Here is a 17,090-nt window from a genome sequence, read left to right on the forward strand (position 1 = left end):
ATTTGAATCCACAAATCTTCTTACTCCAGAGCTAATGTATGTTCCACCATATCATGATGTTATTTTACTACCATAATATTTTATATTTTATTCATAGCCATTTTTAAAAAAAGGCCGATTTCAATTTATTTGAAAATATAGAATAATCATCAATAATTCAGGTTTTGACAAATTGTGCCACAAATTAAACCAACTTATCACATCATTGGTATTATTTTATTATTTTAAACTTATAATTTTGAAATGAGACTTTTTCAATAAATATTAATGTTATATAATTTTGTTGTGTCTAACATCTGTTCATGTTATTAAAAATGGTACCAGAAATTATAAAATTAAATTGAATAAAACATAGACCAAGAAGATTATTTGTATGTGCTGTTTTAAAGAAAGTGTATGTTTATGAGGTAATGGTGGGGACCAACAAATTTTCCATGAAAACAAATAAAACATAGTGCACATTACTACATAAAGTCTGGATCTTCAAGGTCATGTCATATCTCATACAAGGTTGAGCATAGTGACTTGCCAATAATTTTTCTTTAATAAATATGAAGGTGGATGAAGGGGGAAAAAAGAAAAAGTTTGGAATCCTGCATGAAATGACTTCAAAGGTCAAAAGAAAGCCTATGATATAGACATTTTAATGTTGCTTGTAGGGAGTATTCTTATATATGAAAAGCTCAGATCCAGAACTTTAGATTTAATCTATATTATATTAATTGTAGATTAATACTCTTTGAAAAATAGCATACAGCAATGCAAACTGCAAATTCCCTCCAAGATCAACCATGCAGAACAATGCACCAATCAAAAATATCTGCAAAATAGGCAAAGTTTGAAACACGTTACAAAACAAAAACTTTGTTAAAAGCACAAGGTCCTGACTATTCACAAGACCATAGTGAATTAATTGACAGACTACTGTCCACAGTCCAATCTTTGTATTTATAGCTAGTTAACTGGTTAATTTATTAACTGAAGGAACCAGTTAAAGTAGCTTTGCTGTTGTATCTTTGCATTCCTCTGCCATAAGAGTGACCCTTTGCCAGTTTGTGTAGGGCCTGGTAAACCCTCTGATTCCAGGACCTCTCTTTAGAAGGGAAAAAAATCTCCAAGTTCAGGACTTACATGAAGCACAATCTAAACTATATGTTGGTATGGACCGTCCTTCATTTCAAACAATTCGACTGCTATTAATGAAGGTTTTTATGTTTTATGGGAAAGAAAGTCTCTTTCTACAGGAGGTATGCATCTGTGAGGTCTGGGAAGGTATATTTCCCCTCAGTTTCCTTCTGTGTAACATGAAGAGAGAGGTTAAATGGTCTCTCATATTTCATGTATATCTAAAAATCTATTAATCCATGAAAAGTACTAAAACTAAATCTTGCTTATTTTGAACACATTAATAACATCAATAAATTGAACAATTACAATTTAAAAACTAGATAGATCAACCAAAAAAGATACAGCTTTGATACCATTTAAAACATTTGAAATCTATATTTTACATTTAATTTTTAGTGATTACATTTGTCTTAGCTTTGCTGACACTTTGGTTATATATAGTACATAAGCTTCATTTCTCTTTCATGATTTATCTGGTTGGGGTGTGGCAATCAGAAATATTTTATTGTAAATAAACTTAGTGACTTAAAAAAAGGAAGTTGCAGAGGCAGGTGCACAGCAGTTTGCTAAGCTGTTTCAGTTTTAGAGGAATAAAGTAAATAATTATACTGGAATCTGTTCTACTCTGGGCATTTTGCCATACAGGAAGGGAGTATAATTCATTAGAGTTAAAGTACTTGAACGCAAATAAAGTAAAATATTGAAAGAATTCATGTGGATTCAAATGTCCTAATTTTATGTCTCTTAAAAGTTCAAATTTTCTAATCTACTTTTTTAAAATTTGACTGTAAAAATGTTCAAATTTCAGAAATTTATAATAATATCCTGGAGGCTAAATTTTAATATTTTGTAGAAATCAGAAAATGTTCAAATGAAGAATATGCATTCTTCTTTTGCACTAGGTAATGACATTTTCACATGCTAAAATGTCAGAAAATACTTAATTTGGAACAGTATCAACATTATCAAAAATAAACAAAGTTAAATAAATAAGCCTATTTTGGGGTTGACAACCTCATGCACTCTGAAACAATAACCTTCAGTTTGTGTTAACTCTGGCTTCTGAGCTTAAGCCACACACCTGACAAGAACAGTGCTTTTTAGTCTTAGTTCTGTCACAAACTAGACTCTAAAACTCTGAGGCCATAATTTCCCTACCTATAAGACCATTTCTAGCATCCTTTTCATTTTTAAAATTCTACAAACTTTGCTTTATAAATCATATTACACTGGCTCAATTGTACAAAATCCTATGAAGACGTCTCATTATAGTTGGATGTGGTTTTAGACAAAAGTGCAAATATGGGGAGAGCTCCATTCTCCTTGCAAAAACCAAAATACTGATTTATCTCTTAACATTCTAGTTTAAAACATGAAAAATCCATTTAGCTTTTCATTTTTAACAGATCTATATTAATTTCTCTTTCACCATTCTTTAGGTTAATATTACATTTTTGATTCTATCTTATTAGAATATGGACTGTGACCAAATTTCTAACATGTTAAACTCCAAGAATTATTCTAGTTATTCATAATAAATTTAAACTACTTTATTTTAATAGATTACAAATAAATTTTTCTTTCTGCAGGTGACAGTAAAGGTACAGTTTCTTTTATGAGATAAAAACTAAGGCACTATCATATATAGATTTTTGTGATACCAAATAATTGGTAATATTTTTTCCTCTTTAAAATTACATGAAAGCATTAAGTAAGGAGCAGCTATGTAAATGTTTCACAAATTCTGGGCCTGATTATACTAGAAATTTCCACTTTCTTCAATTTCAGTCTATATAAGTGAGAGTATTATACTATAATTCCACTTTTAATACAATAAAATGTATTAATATGTACTGATCTTCATGAGTTTAAAAATTTATGGGTTCATTTTTTCCATAGAAGCTCCAATACAATTTATTCTTTATATCTAACATTGACTAATGCTAGAATACAAAAGTATTTTTATGAATCAGGGGTTTTTAATATATTTTATGTCATAGACCCAAATCCCAGGTCCATAAGAGTCTGGTGGTCTATCAAAGTCTATTGAATCTTGAAAATATTTTTAACACAGTAAATGAAATACATAGAATGATGAGAAAAACTAATTATATTAAAATTCAATTCTCCAAGAAAATTTTAATTTCAGAACACCAGTCTAAGTGATAACAAAATAAAATGAACTTTAGAATAAAAAAAGCCTCGATATATTAGATATTATAAGTTTTATACTATTTAATTATACCATAATATGAATATTTCAAAATAAAAAATTTAGTTTGTCGAGCACTGGTCACTTATTTTACTTAATTCTACACAGGTAAGATCAGTAGTTTCAAAGGAGATATTTACTCTACAACAAAGAAGAGTAGACAGTCTGGCTCCATGAGGATCATTTAGAACAGGCATTTGTCTATTTAGAGCAAATCTAGTTGCCTAACTTAAATGATCATACTACAAGGTTTTAGATCAATTCTTGGTTATATTGATATTTAGAACAGATCTCAAAAGGTAGTCTACAATATTCTCATATTCCTCAGAATAGAAGTAAAATTTTAGCCATACTCTTTTTGATATGGAAGTTCAAAGATAATAAACCTAGAAAGAGCATAGAAATATCTATTCTTATCATGGTTAAATTAAATAATAGGAATCACATCTATTATTTAATATTAAAAAAAAATTTAGAAACACAATTGCTAAAAAAAACTAAGAAATCAATACAACTTAGGTAGATCTATAACAAAAAAATTAAGGGATTTTGACTTTTATTCTCTATATAAGATATATACATTTTAATAAATCCAGATTTTAGTCTCATACTGTTAATTGCTATGTTGACATGATCATGGGCTATATTTCTACTTTGGGAATTCTGACAAATTTACATTGCTACTGTGGTCTGGTAAGAGTGTACTAAGTGTTGCATGTCATCAAAAAGGCCTTTATTGTGCATAAGAAGAATAAATAGGCTTGTATGCATGCATATATGTATCCATCCACTGGACTTGAGCTCCACTCTTATCTATGCAATGGAAACTAAGATACCTAGAGGAAGTCCTCCAGTATAGAACTGATTGGACTCAATAGGAAAATTCACAGAAATAGATGGTCTGGGGAAGCTATGTTACACGGTGGATAGAGTGTCAGACCTGGCATCAAAAAGACCGATGTTCGAATCTGGTCTCACGAAGTTCCTAGTTATGTAACCCTGGGCAAACCATCTAACCCTAGTTGCCCATCCCTTGCCAATTTTCTCTCTTAGAATTGATATTAAGACAGAAAGCAAGGACTTAAAAAAGAAAAAGAAAATAGAAATAGATCAATATTATCCAAAATGAGATGATATATATAGATTGCTATCTATTCCTCTAAAAGAAATATCAACATCAATTAAATCTTAGCTCTATCAAACTAATTAAAATTAAAAATTCATTTGAGCAGATAGCACCACCCTTTAAGCACTATCAATTAACATATAAATTTCTAAACAATATGAGAGGTTTTTGTTTTTTTTTGAAAGGGTAATAAAACCTTGGCTATCAATGCTGTGATAATGGAGTAATGTTCTTCTCTACTGAACCTATCTCCCTTGCCATTAAACACGTTCAGACCTCACCTAGTCATACTCTAGCCCCACATAGTAGTACCTTAAAAGTTATTATTATCTCTCTCTTCCCTTTCTCTACCAATTATCTAGAAAAGTAGATCTATAGTTGGCCTTCACTTCCCTTCCAATGACCTCTACTTGAACCCCTAATAATGCAGCGTTCTAGTTATAATATCCTAAAATAAAGTTCTCTTCAAGTATAGTCAAGTCAATGATTATTAAACACTTCTTCAAGAACTTTTTTGCTTTAAGGTCCACTTGAATCAGTATTTTGGTTGCAGTAGAATGAATACTCCCCAAGATTATTCTTAAGGATTTCAGAACCAAACTCAACATCTTTATTGCTTCTTCAAACTCTCTACCCTCACATTTCCTCAACCTATTTAATAGTCACAACCAAAGTTATGCTGGTAAATGTTTAAAAAATAGCAATCTGGCCCTCCCCCCCAAAGTATGTACAACACGTTTTTATGTTTAGCCTGCATTATTAACATTTTATCCATCACTTTCTAAATTCCAGAAATGAACAAAACAATAAACCAAGCTCTGACTGTAGAATTTGCCATTTTTTAAAATAAATGCTCACACTGACAATTTCTCACAAGCTGTTATAAGCAATCCAGTTACTGAATACTTTACTCCTGTTTTTAAACTGGGCCGACTCAGTCTTTCACTCCACCCAAATCACACAGGGATGTTCCTCAACTAGAACTTTCCATTATCTAAAACTATTTCACATCCCTAATTAGGAAAATTCTCCTGACCATAACCTCCTAAGCATTACATTTCTTTATATTTGACCCCTGGTAATACCTCTTCTTTGACTTCATCTAGACCTCTAATGACTACATCCCCTTAGATCTTTCCCAAGCCATTTCTCCTGCTCTGACTTCAGTTTTCACCCTAATACTAATTCAAGTTAACTATTTCACTTTTATACTATCTTCTGATCTTCACATCCCTATCTTCCAGTCACTCTCAAGTGACTGTGGATGATTATCAGATTAGTGGTTGATGAAGTCCAGGTGTCTATGCTAGTTTTAGAGGTAGTTCAGATTGATTTCTGAATAGAGAATATGGAATTTGGCCATATGATCTGGGGCTTAGAGAATAGTATTACATAATCAAAGGATTTCACCTTAAAGGTCAAGATGAATGGAGGAACTTTATTGATGTCTCCCACTGTATACAGATCTTTCGTGGAGCAGATATGTCAGCATCCATCAGAGATGTTATATGCTCTCTGCTGAACTAAATAATTAGCTGGAGCAGTTATAAAAATGACAGAGTTCACTGTAGGCTCACCACAAAGCTAGATACAGCAGTTGAGATGTTCCATTGTTCTGGGAATGATCTCCATGATTGAAAAGGAGACCACTCCGGCTATACAGTTTTCTATGACCTATGTGGCTTTCAACCTCTCCCCAAGTGGCAAACTATTATTTTCACTTCATCTGAGGACAAGAGGTTTGTTCTTGATAATGAAGAGGTAAAGAATCATGCCACTGACTTCTCAAAAGCCATGTCTATAACGAATTGATGATGCCCTTCTACAAAGGGTTAGGGTTCTCCAGTTCAAATGTTCTTTGGAACCAAACTCCAGGAAGTCTGACCCATTAAGAATGGAATACTTTGGGATATAATTCCATCTCACTCTCATCAGCAGTTCATTATTTCTTAACCAGGTCAGAGTTCCCCTGGCCTTCCATACAACTTGAAGAAATAGCTCTTAAATGGCAGGCATCTTCTGGAATGGTTTCTGCAACTCCTTCCCAGAAAGAACTTGTGAGATAAAGTACTGTTGCAAAATGTCATCCTTACTAATACTACCTCCTAGCTGACTAGGTAGTAATCCTTAGCTTCTGGGGGAAGTGAAAAAGAATTCTTATTTAGCTCCTATGGAAGAAAGTGGCAGGCTCTCTACAAAGACCTCTAAAGGGGTAAAAAATTGTCATTATCCCCTTAATGAGGCTTAAATAATTTGGAATAAATATGGGGAATACTGAATGGAAAACATTATTAATGAATATGATAATATCTGTGAAGCACTTAGCCCAGGGACTGACACATAGTAAGTTATTATTATATAATATTCTAAGATAAGTAATAGATTAGAGGCTTATGACCACTTAGCTACTTTACTACAGATGATCCTGACCATAATGGAGAAACCTTGACTGTGCCAAAGGTGTGTGGTGCTATTGACCTGATGTCCTGGTGCTGTTCTTGTTCATTGTCATCACCTCAAGTAAATTTGGCTTCACTGTGATCTAGAACTCAGGCCTTCTGAAGGAGGGAGGCAAAGGCTAGGATTTTTTAAAATTAAATCAATTTTAACTAATAAATATTTTTTCCTTTCTTCCACCTCTTTCTTTTCCCTTGTACTCCACCCCCATTTTGCTGAAGAAAATGAGAAAGAAAAATAATCCCTTGGAACAAATATAGTCAGGTACAACAAATCCCCATACTGGCCATTTCAAAAAAATAAATGTCACATTTGTTAACCTGAGTCTCTTATAATGGGTAGCTTGCTTTATCATCAGTCTTTTGGAGTTTTCACAGACTAAAATGTCTGATCTTCAATGCTTTTCCTCTTCTCTATTTTATTTATTCCTTTAAGAGTCATCAAATTTTTTGTTCTCTTTTTTTTAAGCTTAGTTTTTTGTTTGTTTTCTCTTCTATATTGTCTATGCTAAATTCACTGCAACCACGTGATTAGGACTGGGTAGCAAAAGACCTCAAGTCATTTCTACATCATCTTTACAATCTTACCAGAAAGATATCAGAAATGATAAGATTTACCAGGATTTTCCAATTTCCCACCATATATGTTAGAATAATTCTTTCTCTAAAACACAAAGAAGCAATTTCCAAAACTTGATGGGTCTAGGGGGCTAGGAGCTCAAACCTCTTCATCTGTATATTTTCCTGATCAATTTCCTGATGATTTTCCAGCATCTCCACTCCCATGGTGTTGGGAACTTCTAGATTAATGGAAGATGTCTCAAGATCACACAAATCATCACACCCTGCCCTGTTGACTAAATCATTTTCCAAATAGAGGCCAATCATGTCTATTTGACTAAGTGTTACAGTACCCTTGTTGGGTATCTTTTTTTTTTAAAACAACTAAGTAAACTTCCTTGTGATAGCTGTTTAATGACTAGTAAGTGTCTCATTTCATTACAATACCAGACTTGAATTATCAGGGGGCTGGTCTGCTTCAGGTCTGTCTATTACATGACTATTATTCATGAAATCTCCTAACTATATTGATCAGATGCATTACAAAATCGTGTCATCCAATCTCAACGTGGCCATCTCTGTAGTGAAGCAGTCCTTTTATTCCTTCCTAATTGATTTACTAGTTCTCTCTCAATAGAATCTCTTCTGAACCTTCTCCTCCCTACTCTCTCTTTCCATTTCTCAGAAGACTGTACCTTATTTCATTGAATAAACAGGTCATTCTACATGAGTTCTTTATTCTCCCTTTCTTTACTTTGCTGAAATCATATCTCTTCCTTTACCTTCATTTTCTGACAACTTTTTCCTTGCAAAGGAGGCCAACTCATCCACCTGTATACATGATCCTATCCATTCTGGTGTTATCCAGAAACTTATGTCCTCAATTCTCCTTTCTTTCGGGTCTTTGACCTATTAAAATCAATTGGTTACTTTCCTAATAATTTAAAACATGTTCAAATGTCCCTCATCTTAGTTTAAAAAACAAAATTAAAAGAAATCATACCTTAATTAGATCCTCCCTTTCACAATCACCTACTGCTCCTCACCTTCTAAGCCAAACTCTACGAAATACGTTATCTACACAAATGTCTTTCCTCTACCCTTACTTTTCTCTACTTTGTAATTTGGCTTACTTGAAATGCTCTTTTAAAGTTTACTAACTTGCCAAATATTTCAGTCTTTTGAACATCTTATTCTTTTTGAACCTATCTATTCCATTTGACTTTGCTGACCACTCTCTCTCCCTGGATCCTCTCTGGATTTTTGCAACATTTCTCCTGGTTCTCCCTCCTGTCTGACTGATACTTCTCACTCTTCTTTGCTAACTCATCATCCATATCATACCGAGGTATCTATCAAGGGTGCTCCTCTTCTGTATATTTAACTTCTCTGTATATATTTGTACTTAAGTTTATATTCCGGCAGTATATATTTTATGTGCAGTTATTTTTTCCTCCACTAGATTGTAAGCTCACCAAAAATAGAGATGATTTCACCCTCTTATTTGAATCCTCAGCAATTAGCATGGGGCCTAGCAAATAGCAAACAATAAATTCTTGCTGACTAATTATTGCCTCTAATATTATCAGTCTCCTGGCTGATGCTGCCTTTGGTTTACCACCTTTCCAAATAAACCTTCACAGAAATTTTCCTAATAGTCATTCTAATATGTCCCATTTTGATTATGCCATTCATTCAAAAGCTGTTAAATGGTTCCTCACAAGCTTTTAAAAAATTTCTGGGACTCAAAATTACCTTTCCAGGCTTATCTCAGATCCTTCATGGGAGTCAAATTAATCTATTTTTTATTCCCTCTTCTGCCTAAAACAGAATCCCTATGACCCTACCTATAGCCTGTATCTGGTAAATTCTCTTTCAAAGCCCCAGTCACCTATCATCTATCTCCCTGATGATGTCACTCTAGGAAAAACTGATCTTCCCATTGTCAAAATTCAATTTTACTGAATTTCCCTTTGGGATTTATAGCACTATCCTCTGTGTCAAGGCTATTTGCATAGTTAATCTTCCCTTCCCCATATTATTCTATAAATTGCTTCTAAGTAAGAGTCTTTGTTAGAATTACCTTTATATTAAGATGGATATGTGTGTATATATAAATACCTGTGCAGTATTTAAATAAATATGACAGTAATTAAATAAATGTGTTAAACCGAATCAAGCAGTACCTGCAATAGTCTCATATTTCCCTCAAACCTTAAACTTCAGAATAGTTGAGCCTCTAATTTTATAATAAGGAGAGACGATATTATAATTTTATGATAGTCTTTTAAATTTTGGAATCATTTAAATTCAAAATATACATATACAGTATCAATATCAGATCTGAGATGGAGCAGTAGAACAAGCATTCAAGCCATAGTTTTAGTTTTTTTAATATGCAATAAAATTACTAAACAAAAATTATCAAGTTTTTCTGCTTTCATCTGTTGTATTTTTGACATTAATTTAGTGAGGGAAAGATGCAAGAAATACAATTTTAAGGATCTACATTAGTCAAGAATGAAAAAAAGCTAGTATTTTGTTAAAAATATTTCACCCTACCTTTAAAGTTTAGATATAATGTCTGTCAAATATTCATCAAGATCTTTATACTCTGAACAAGCTTAGGAGAACTTAATATTTACACTTGTCGAATTTTGCTTAAAAATATCAAGGTATTAAATTGGGAAAATTCAATTTCTCCAACCAAAACACACACTATTTTATGCAGCAAAATGCTTTTGCAAAAAGGAGAAACATCATTAACTCTTTCAAACTGAACACAAAACATGACATTAAAGCAAACTTGCACACATTTTACAAATTATAAAACATCAGCTCACAAAATGAATATGCTTTGATTCACACAAACACAACAAATACAGCTTTATCTACAAGTGAGTGAGACACCATTGATATCTAGGCAATGTAAAAATATCTTTAAAGGTCTTAAAGTTAGATACTTGCCAGTGTACTGAAATGAAAACCAGCATTTCAGGTCTGCTTTACAAATATTTTAGTGCATGCAAACAATATGCAATGCAAAGCAAACAAAGACACCAATTACCATATATATATATGTGTGTTTTCTTACTTGCAGATGCATAAGTATCCTGCATGGTCAAATTCTGACTTGAACCTTGAGGAGGTCTACATTTCAGTCATCCCAATGTATTCAGGGATGTAAATACCTTATAATCAGAAAATGTGAATGGGTCAAGGGAAAAAATTTAAATCACATCCAGAGTAACTTAAGTTACTGAAGAAAATTAATTTAAAAAAAAATTAATAAAAGAGGATGTTAAAATACCTGCTCCTTCACAGAGGCAAGAATGGTAGTGGCTGTGGTTTCTGGTTCCATGCCTGGGTCTGTGGAGGCTTCCTGGCTAGTTTGTTGCAGCCCCTCCTCCACCAAGGGGGTCTGCTCAGGAGCTGGCATTCCTCCTGCAACCAAATAGTCAAAGTGTTAACACTTTCAGCCACTAGTGCTGAAACAGCACTTGAATTTAGAAACTAAAGACTATTTCTCACATTTTTATAGGTGTAAAGAAAAACCATTTAACATGCTCAAAAAAGGGCAAACAAAAATTCTCATAAACAAAATCCTATCTTGCCCATTAATCAAGAAATACTCATTAATTTAAACAATTTTGCACTAAAGAAGAATGTCTAAAAACTAAAAAGATGGATAGAATTCTTAATTGTCTAAAAAAGTCAAGTGGAGGAATATCATAATGTTATGCAGCAAAAAACAAAGGACTTTTTGGTTAATAAAATTTAAGGCAATAGATGATTAGAAATGTACTAAAACTTGTTTTTTAAATTGAAGGTCAACTAACATGTAACAATTAAATTATACTTACTTAAAAGTTAATACAGTTCTCTCTGCCAAACAAATAAGATGCCTACAGCATAATCAAGTTTCAAAGCAATGTATACAAATTAGAAGACATCTGTTATTGAAGTTAATTAGTAACATTTAAAAACTGTTATCTGAGTACATGATAGTGGCTTCCTTTAGCATACAGATTATATAAAATTCTAAAGCTATAAGACCTTTAAGATGATCCAGAACACCTATTTCTTTTTACACCTAAGAAATTTAAGATTCTAAGGAAATATAGCAAGTAAGGCTCAGATCTCCACAACCAGAAGTATCACTGACAATGAATTTATCTACTGGTGTGTTGTCTCCAGAGATGCTCTATATCAAACCAAAACATGAGATAATGAAATAAGTCAGTATTAATTCATTCAAGTTTATTATTGAAAAAACCTTTTGAATTAATATTGTTCCTATGTTCATCCTAGATGAAAAAGCTATACTAAGTTCAGCTATAGATACTATATTTTTAAAAGAGAGATTGAAAAATTAGAGCATATAACCAGGATAGTAAGGGGATTTAAAAATTAAAAGGTCTAAGATTTTTAACTAGGAGATATTGTGAGAATTTTGAATTTTAGGACAGGGTTATCATATAGAAGGAAAAAAATCATTTATTTTTATTTAGCTTCAGAGTTCAAAATAAAGACGAGTGGAAGTTAAAGAAATACAGATTCTAGCTGAATATAAACAAAAATTTTCTATCTGAACTAATAATGAAATAGGATAGAGAACTTATAAGGTAACAACTTTTCTCTCATTGTATCACTGAAACACCACCAGTCAGAAGCAACTAAAAGGAAAATAGGACAGAATATTTAAAAAGTTGCTGACATGAGTTTAAAATTCATTGAGTTTGGCTAAGCTATAAAGAAATTGATAGCTAGAAACATGATTAAGTTCTGCAAGAAAACACTGCAATAAGTAGACTGATAGATGAAATGAGACTATGACTAATTGCATTTCATATGGCTGAGGGGAAAGGTTATAAGAAAGCAGAATTAGATAGAAATACCTTATCATAATGTGATTTACCAATGATTACCTTATCACTATTTTTAGTGATAGTGAGCATTTTAGATAGATATTATCTATCACTATCACACTATAATTAAATGTTCATCAAGGGACCTTTAAGACTTTACTTCTAAAATAAAATGAACAAAAATAAGGAAAAGGAGGAGTTGTTATTGGTACACTATTTGATTTCTTCTGGACAAACATGATTTGGCACACAAAGAAATGTAGGATGCACTATTAAAATATACTTCAGGATCATAATTGATTATAGTCCTTTAAGTTAAAGTAGGACGAATGTAAGGTACAAAAAAGCCAATAGTGATACAATTGGTAGAGGAAAACTGACAAGGCAATGAGTGGAAAAAAAAGAAAAAATTCCTTAGATCTTCTTAATGTATCATAAACTGAATGAATATAAGATCACAAAATGCTATCATGACAAATCCTAAGGTAACTGGTAAATATGTATTAGCATATTCCAATATATTAGTAGCTACTGAGGAAATCCTTAAAGGCACATTTTAAATAGTTTTCTTTCTAAGAAGACTTCAGTACTCAGAGATTATTAAAAGAATGGAAAATCAGAATGGAAAATAAAGAGTACTGAAATTTTTAATTGTTGATTGTGAACTAAATGAAAGAGAATAAGTGGTAAATGAATAAGGGTATTAACAAGAGTGGTGACATGAAAACATGAGCTTAAAACTTCAACAAGAGAGCTTGGTTTGCCATAGAGCCCAACTTTTGGGACAAAAATCCACTATTTGACAAAAACTGCTGGGAAAATTGGAAAACAATATGGGAGAGATTATGTTTAGATCAACATCTTACACCCTACACCAAGATAAATTCAGAATGGGTGAATGACTTGAATATAAAGAAGGAAAAAATAAGTAAATTAGGTGAACACAGAATAGTGTACTTGTCAGATCTATGGGAAAGGAAAGATTTTAAAACCAAGCAAGAGTTAGAAAAAATTACAAAATGCAAAATAAGGAATTTTGATTATATTAAATTTAAAAGTTTTTGTACAAACAAAAACAATGCAACCAAAATCAGAAGGGAAACAACTGGGAAAACATCTTTATAACAAAAAACTCTGACAGAGGTCTAATTACTCAAATATACAAGGAGCTAAATCAATTGCATAAAAAATCAAGCCAATCGATAAATGGGCAAGGGACATGAATAGGCAATTTTCAGATAAAGAAATCAAAAGTATCAATAAGCACATAAGAAATCATTCTAAAGTTCTAATAATTAGAGAAATGCAAATCAAAACAACTCTGAGGTACCTAGCAGATAGGCTAAAATGACAGCAGGGGAAGACTAATAAATGTTGGAGGGGATGTGGCAAAATGGGGACATTAATGCATTGCTGGTGGAGTTGTGAACTGATCCAACCATTCTGGATGGCAATTTGGAACTATGCCCAAAGAACACTTAAAAAGAATGCCTGCCCTTTAATCCAGCCATACCATTTCTGGGTTTGTACCCCAAAGAGATCATAGGGGAAAAGATTTGTACAAAAATATTTCTAGCCACGCTCTTTGTGATGGCAAAAAACAGGAAAACGAGGGTATACCCTTCTATTGGGGAATGGCTGAATAAATTGTGGTATCTGTTAGTGATGGAATACTATTGTGCTCAAAGGAATAATAAACTGGAAGAATTCCATGTGAACTGGAGCAGAAGCAGGAGAACATTGTACACAGAGACTGATACACTGTGGTAAAACTGAATGTAATGGACTTCTGTACTAGCAGCAATGCAATGACCCAGGACAATTCTGAGGAACTTATGGAAAAGAATGCTATCCACATACAAAGAAAAGAACTACAGTAGTGGAAACACAGAAGAAAAACAACTTCTCGAACACATGGGTTGATGCAGACATGATTGGGGATGTAGACTCTAAACAACCACACCAATGCAACTATCGATGATATGGAAATAGGTCTTGATTGATAAAAAAACATGTTAAAACCAGTGGAAATGTGCGTCGGCTATGGGGGGTGGTGGGGGTGGTGAAGGGAAAGTAAGAACATGAGTCATGGAATCATGGAAATTTTTTCTAAAAAATAAAATGTAAAAACAATTAAGAAAATAAAAATAAAAAAAGAGAGCTTGGTTTGATATAAAGGAATCAGTCATTGAAAAGGCCTAAGCTCTGGAATAAAGCAAACTGAAAAGTAGAAACTGTCTACATATCTCTTTAACAAACAATGAGCTCAGCAACTTCAGGTCTAACTGAATATAACCCTACTCTGTTACCTCTCAGTCTCTTGCTATTAACTGCATTTAATCTCTGTTGAATTTTCCTAAATGTACAGTAATGCTTCTGAAATTCAGCATTGGAAATTATGTGACTTTCCATCTTGTTCTAAGCAATATTATTCTTTAATAATACCACTAAATCAATAATGCTTAGTTTATTCAAATTATAATCTCAATGCACTGAATATAAAGGGAGGGAAAAGTGGTTTACATACATTTCAGTTGTACTCTGATAAAGAAAAGAGATTAAATCTATAACAATGGAAAATGCTATGAGAAAGAGAGAGATGAATGACCTTTAAAGATAGGCAAAAAACTTATGAAGAGAAACACTGCAAAGGGAGACAAATAATATGCATCTTAACAAGAGATTTGTGGAAAGAACAGAAATATTAATACAGGGGGTAGTAGGTGGCTCAGTGGACAAAGAATCTGGAGATGGGAGGTCCTGGGTTCAAATTTGACCTCATACTTCCTACCTGTGTGACCCTGGGCAGGTCACTTAACCCTGCTTGCCTAGCCCTTACTGCTGCTCTGCCTTGGAACCAATGACCAGTGATTCTAAGATGGAAGGTAAACAATTTTAAAAAATATTACTACACAAAAATGAAATAAAGACAACAAAAAATTAATGCTTAAAGTAAATTATTAGGAAATAAAGAAGAAATGTTAAGTTTAAATTTGAAAATCTTTACAATTTGAAAGAGTGTGGGAAGAAAGCATCATTGGTCCAATAATGACATGAAATTATGGGATAAATATAATCTGTCATTTAAAGAAAAGTAGACAGTGGCCGAAATGTGAACTGATACAACCATTATGAAGATCAATGCTCAAAGGGCCATAAAATTATGCATACTCTTTCACCTGGCAATATCTCTACTTCACCTATATCCCAAAGAGATCTGAAATAAGGGAAAAGAACCTATTTGTACCAAAATACTTTTAGCAGCTGTTTTTGTAGTGTTAAAGAAATGGAAACTGAAGGGTTGTCCATCACTGAGGGAACAAATTGTGGCATATGTCTGTAATGGGATATTATTGTGCCATAAAAAATGACAAACAGGCTAAGTTGAGAAAAACATGGAAGGACATATATGAACTGATAGAAAATGAAACGAGCAGAACCTGCAGAACCATATATTCACTAACAGAAATATTATAAGATGATAAACTGTAAAGGACTAAAACATAATCAGCAAAGCAAAGTTCTAAGAAATCCATGATGAAAATGCTATCTACCATGAGAGAAGGACCCTTTAGAGTTTGAGTACAGATTAAATCATGCCATCTTCCAATTTATATCCTTCATGAGATTTTTACTGTGCATGATATGTATCTTCTATCACCACATGATCAATATGGAAATATGTATGTATGAAAGTTTTGTTATAACTCTATATATAACTATAGCAAAATATTTACTGCTTGGGGGCGTGGGTGGGGCAGAATGCAAAGCAGAAATGTGAATCCTAAAATGTCAGAGAATAATTATCAAAAAATGTTACTACATGTAACTGAAAAAAAAATTTTTTTTACAACATAAAGGGTAGAAGCCATAAATTTAGATGGTTAAGGAAAACTCAGTCTTAATGGAAAAAAAAAAAACAAGTGTGACCTTAACCCTTATGCTAAATGTCTTTTGGTGAGGAGTTGGATAGGAAATATGAATGTAATATGAAAATATGATGTGTATTACACACAAAGACATTTGTCATCTCATTAAGGAGGTAAAGCATATTAATGACTTTAGAACAAGACATCAGATATACATAACTTACTACCATGCCACTTCTATAAAAAAAACAATGGAATAAATGAGTAACCAACCCAAAGATATCATATATTAAATAATGAAGTATCACAAAAACTAAAAACAAAAACCTTATAATATACATAGCAAAACAGAACAAATTCTCACATTGTCTGTGTCCAAAACTGGATGTCTCATCTTTCATCTTAAATCCATCATTCTTCTGTCTAAATATGGCTTAGCATATATCATTATTAGCTCTGAAATCAAGGTTGGTCACTACCCTGATCAGAGTTCTTAAATCTTTCAAATTTATTTTTACAATGTTGTTATTGTTTAAACTGTCTCCTGATTATGTTTATTATATGTTCATATTCATATGTCAGCCAAGTTTTTCTAAACCCTTCTCTTACACCTAGAGAGTATTACATTATATTAATACATATTTTCAAGCATACCCTAACAGATGAGAATCCCTTAAGTGTGAAGTTACTGATCACTAAAACTTGTTTTTTACATTCTTACTTTTTATTAACTTTTACTTTACATATATATATATATATACACACATATGTAAATAGATCCTTATTTTATTTCATCTCTTTGGGAATTATGCCAAGTGAGAGTACTGAGGAGCAATGGGTATACATAGTATCGTAACTTTGTGGGGATAG

At 32.5% G+C, this 17,090-nt stretch overlaps 1 protein-coding gene across 2 annotated transcripts in view; it reads right to left on the reverse strand.

Moving 5' to 3' along the window:
- PKP4 (plakophilin 4) overlaps positions 1–17,090 on the reverse strand; it is a 263,445-nt gene that overhangs the window by 149,316 nt on the left and 97,039 nt on the right. For both annotated transcript variants that reach the window (XM_044669853.1, XM_044669854.1), the window contains one exon: positions 10,794–10,927. In XM_044669853.1, coding sequence (XP_044525788.1) covers positions 10,794–10,922 — 129 coding nt within the window. In that variant the 5' untranslated portion in view covers positions 10,923–10,927. Of the gene's footprint in view, positions 1–10,793; positions 10,928–17,090 lie in introns of those variants that run through there.

This window comes from Gracilinanus agilis, chromosome 3 (assembly GCF_016433145.1).
Source record: "Gracilinanus agilis isolate LMUSP501 chromosome 3, AgileGrace, whole genome shotgun sequence".
In the NCBI taxonomy this organism is placed as follows: Eukaryota; Metazoa; Chordata; class Mammalia; order Didelphimorphia; family Didelphidae; genus Gracilinanus; species Gracilinanus agilis.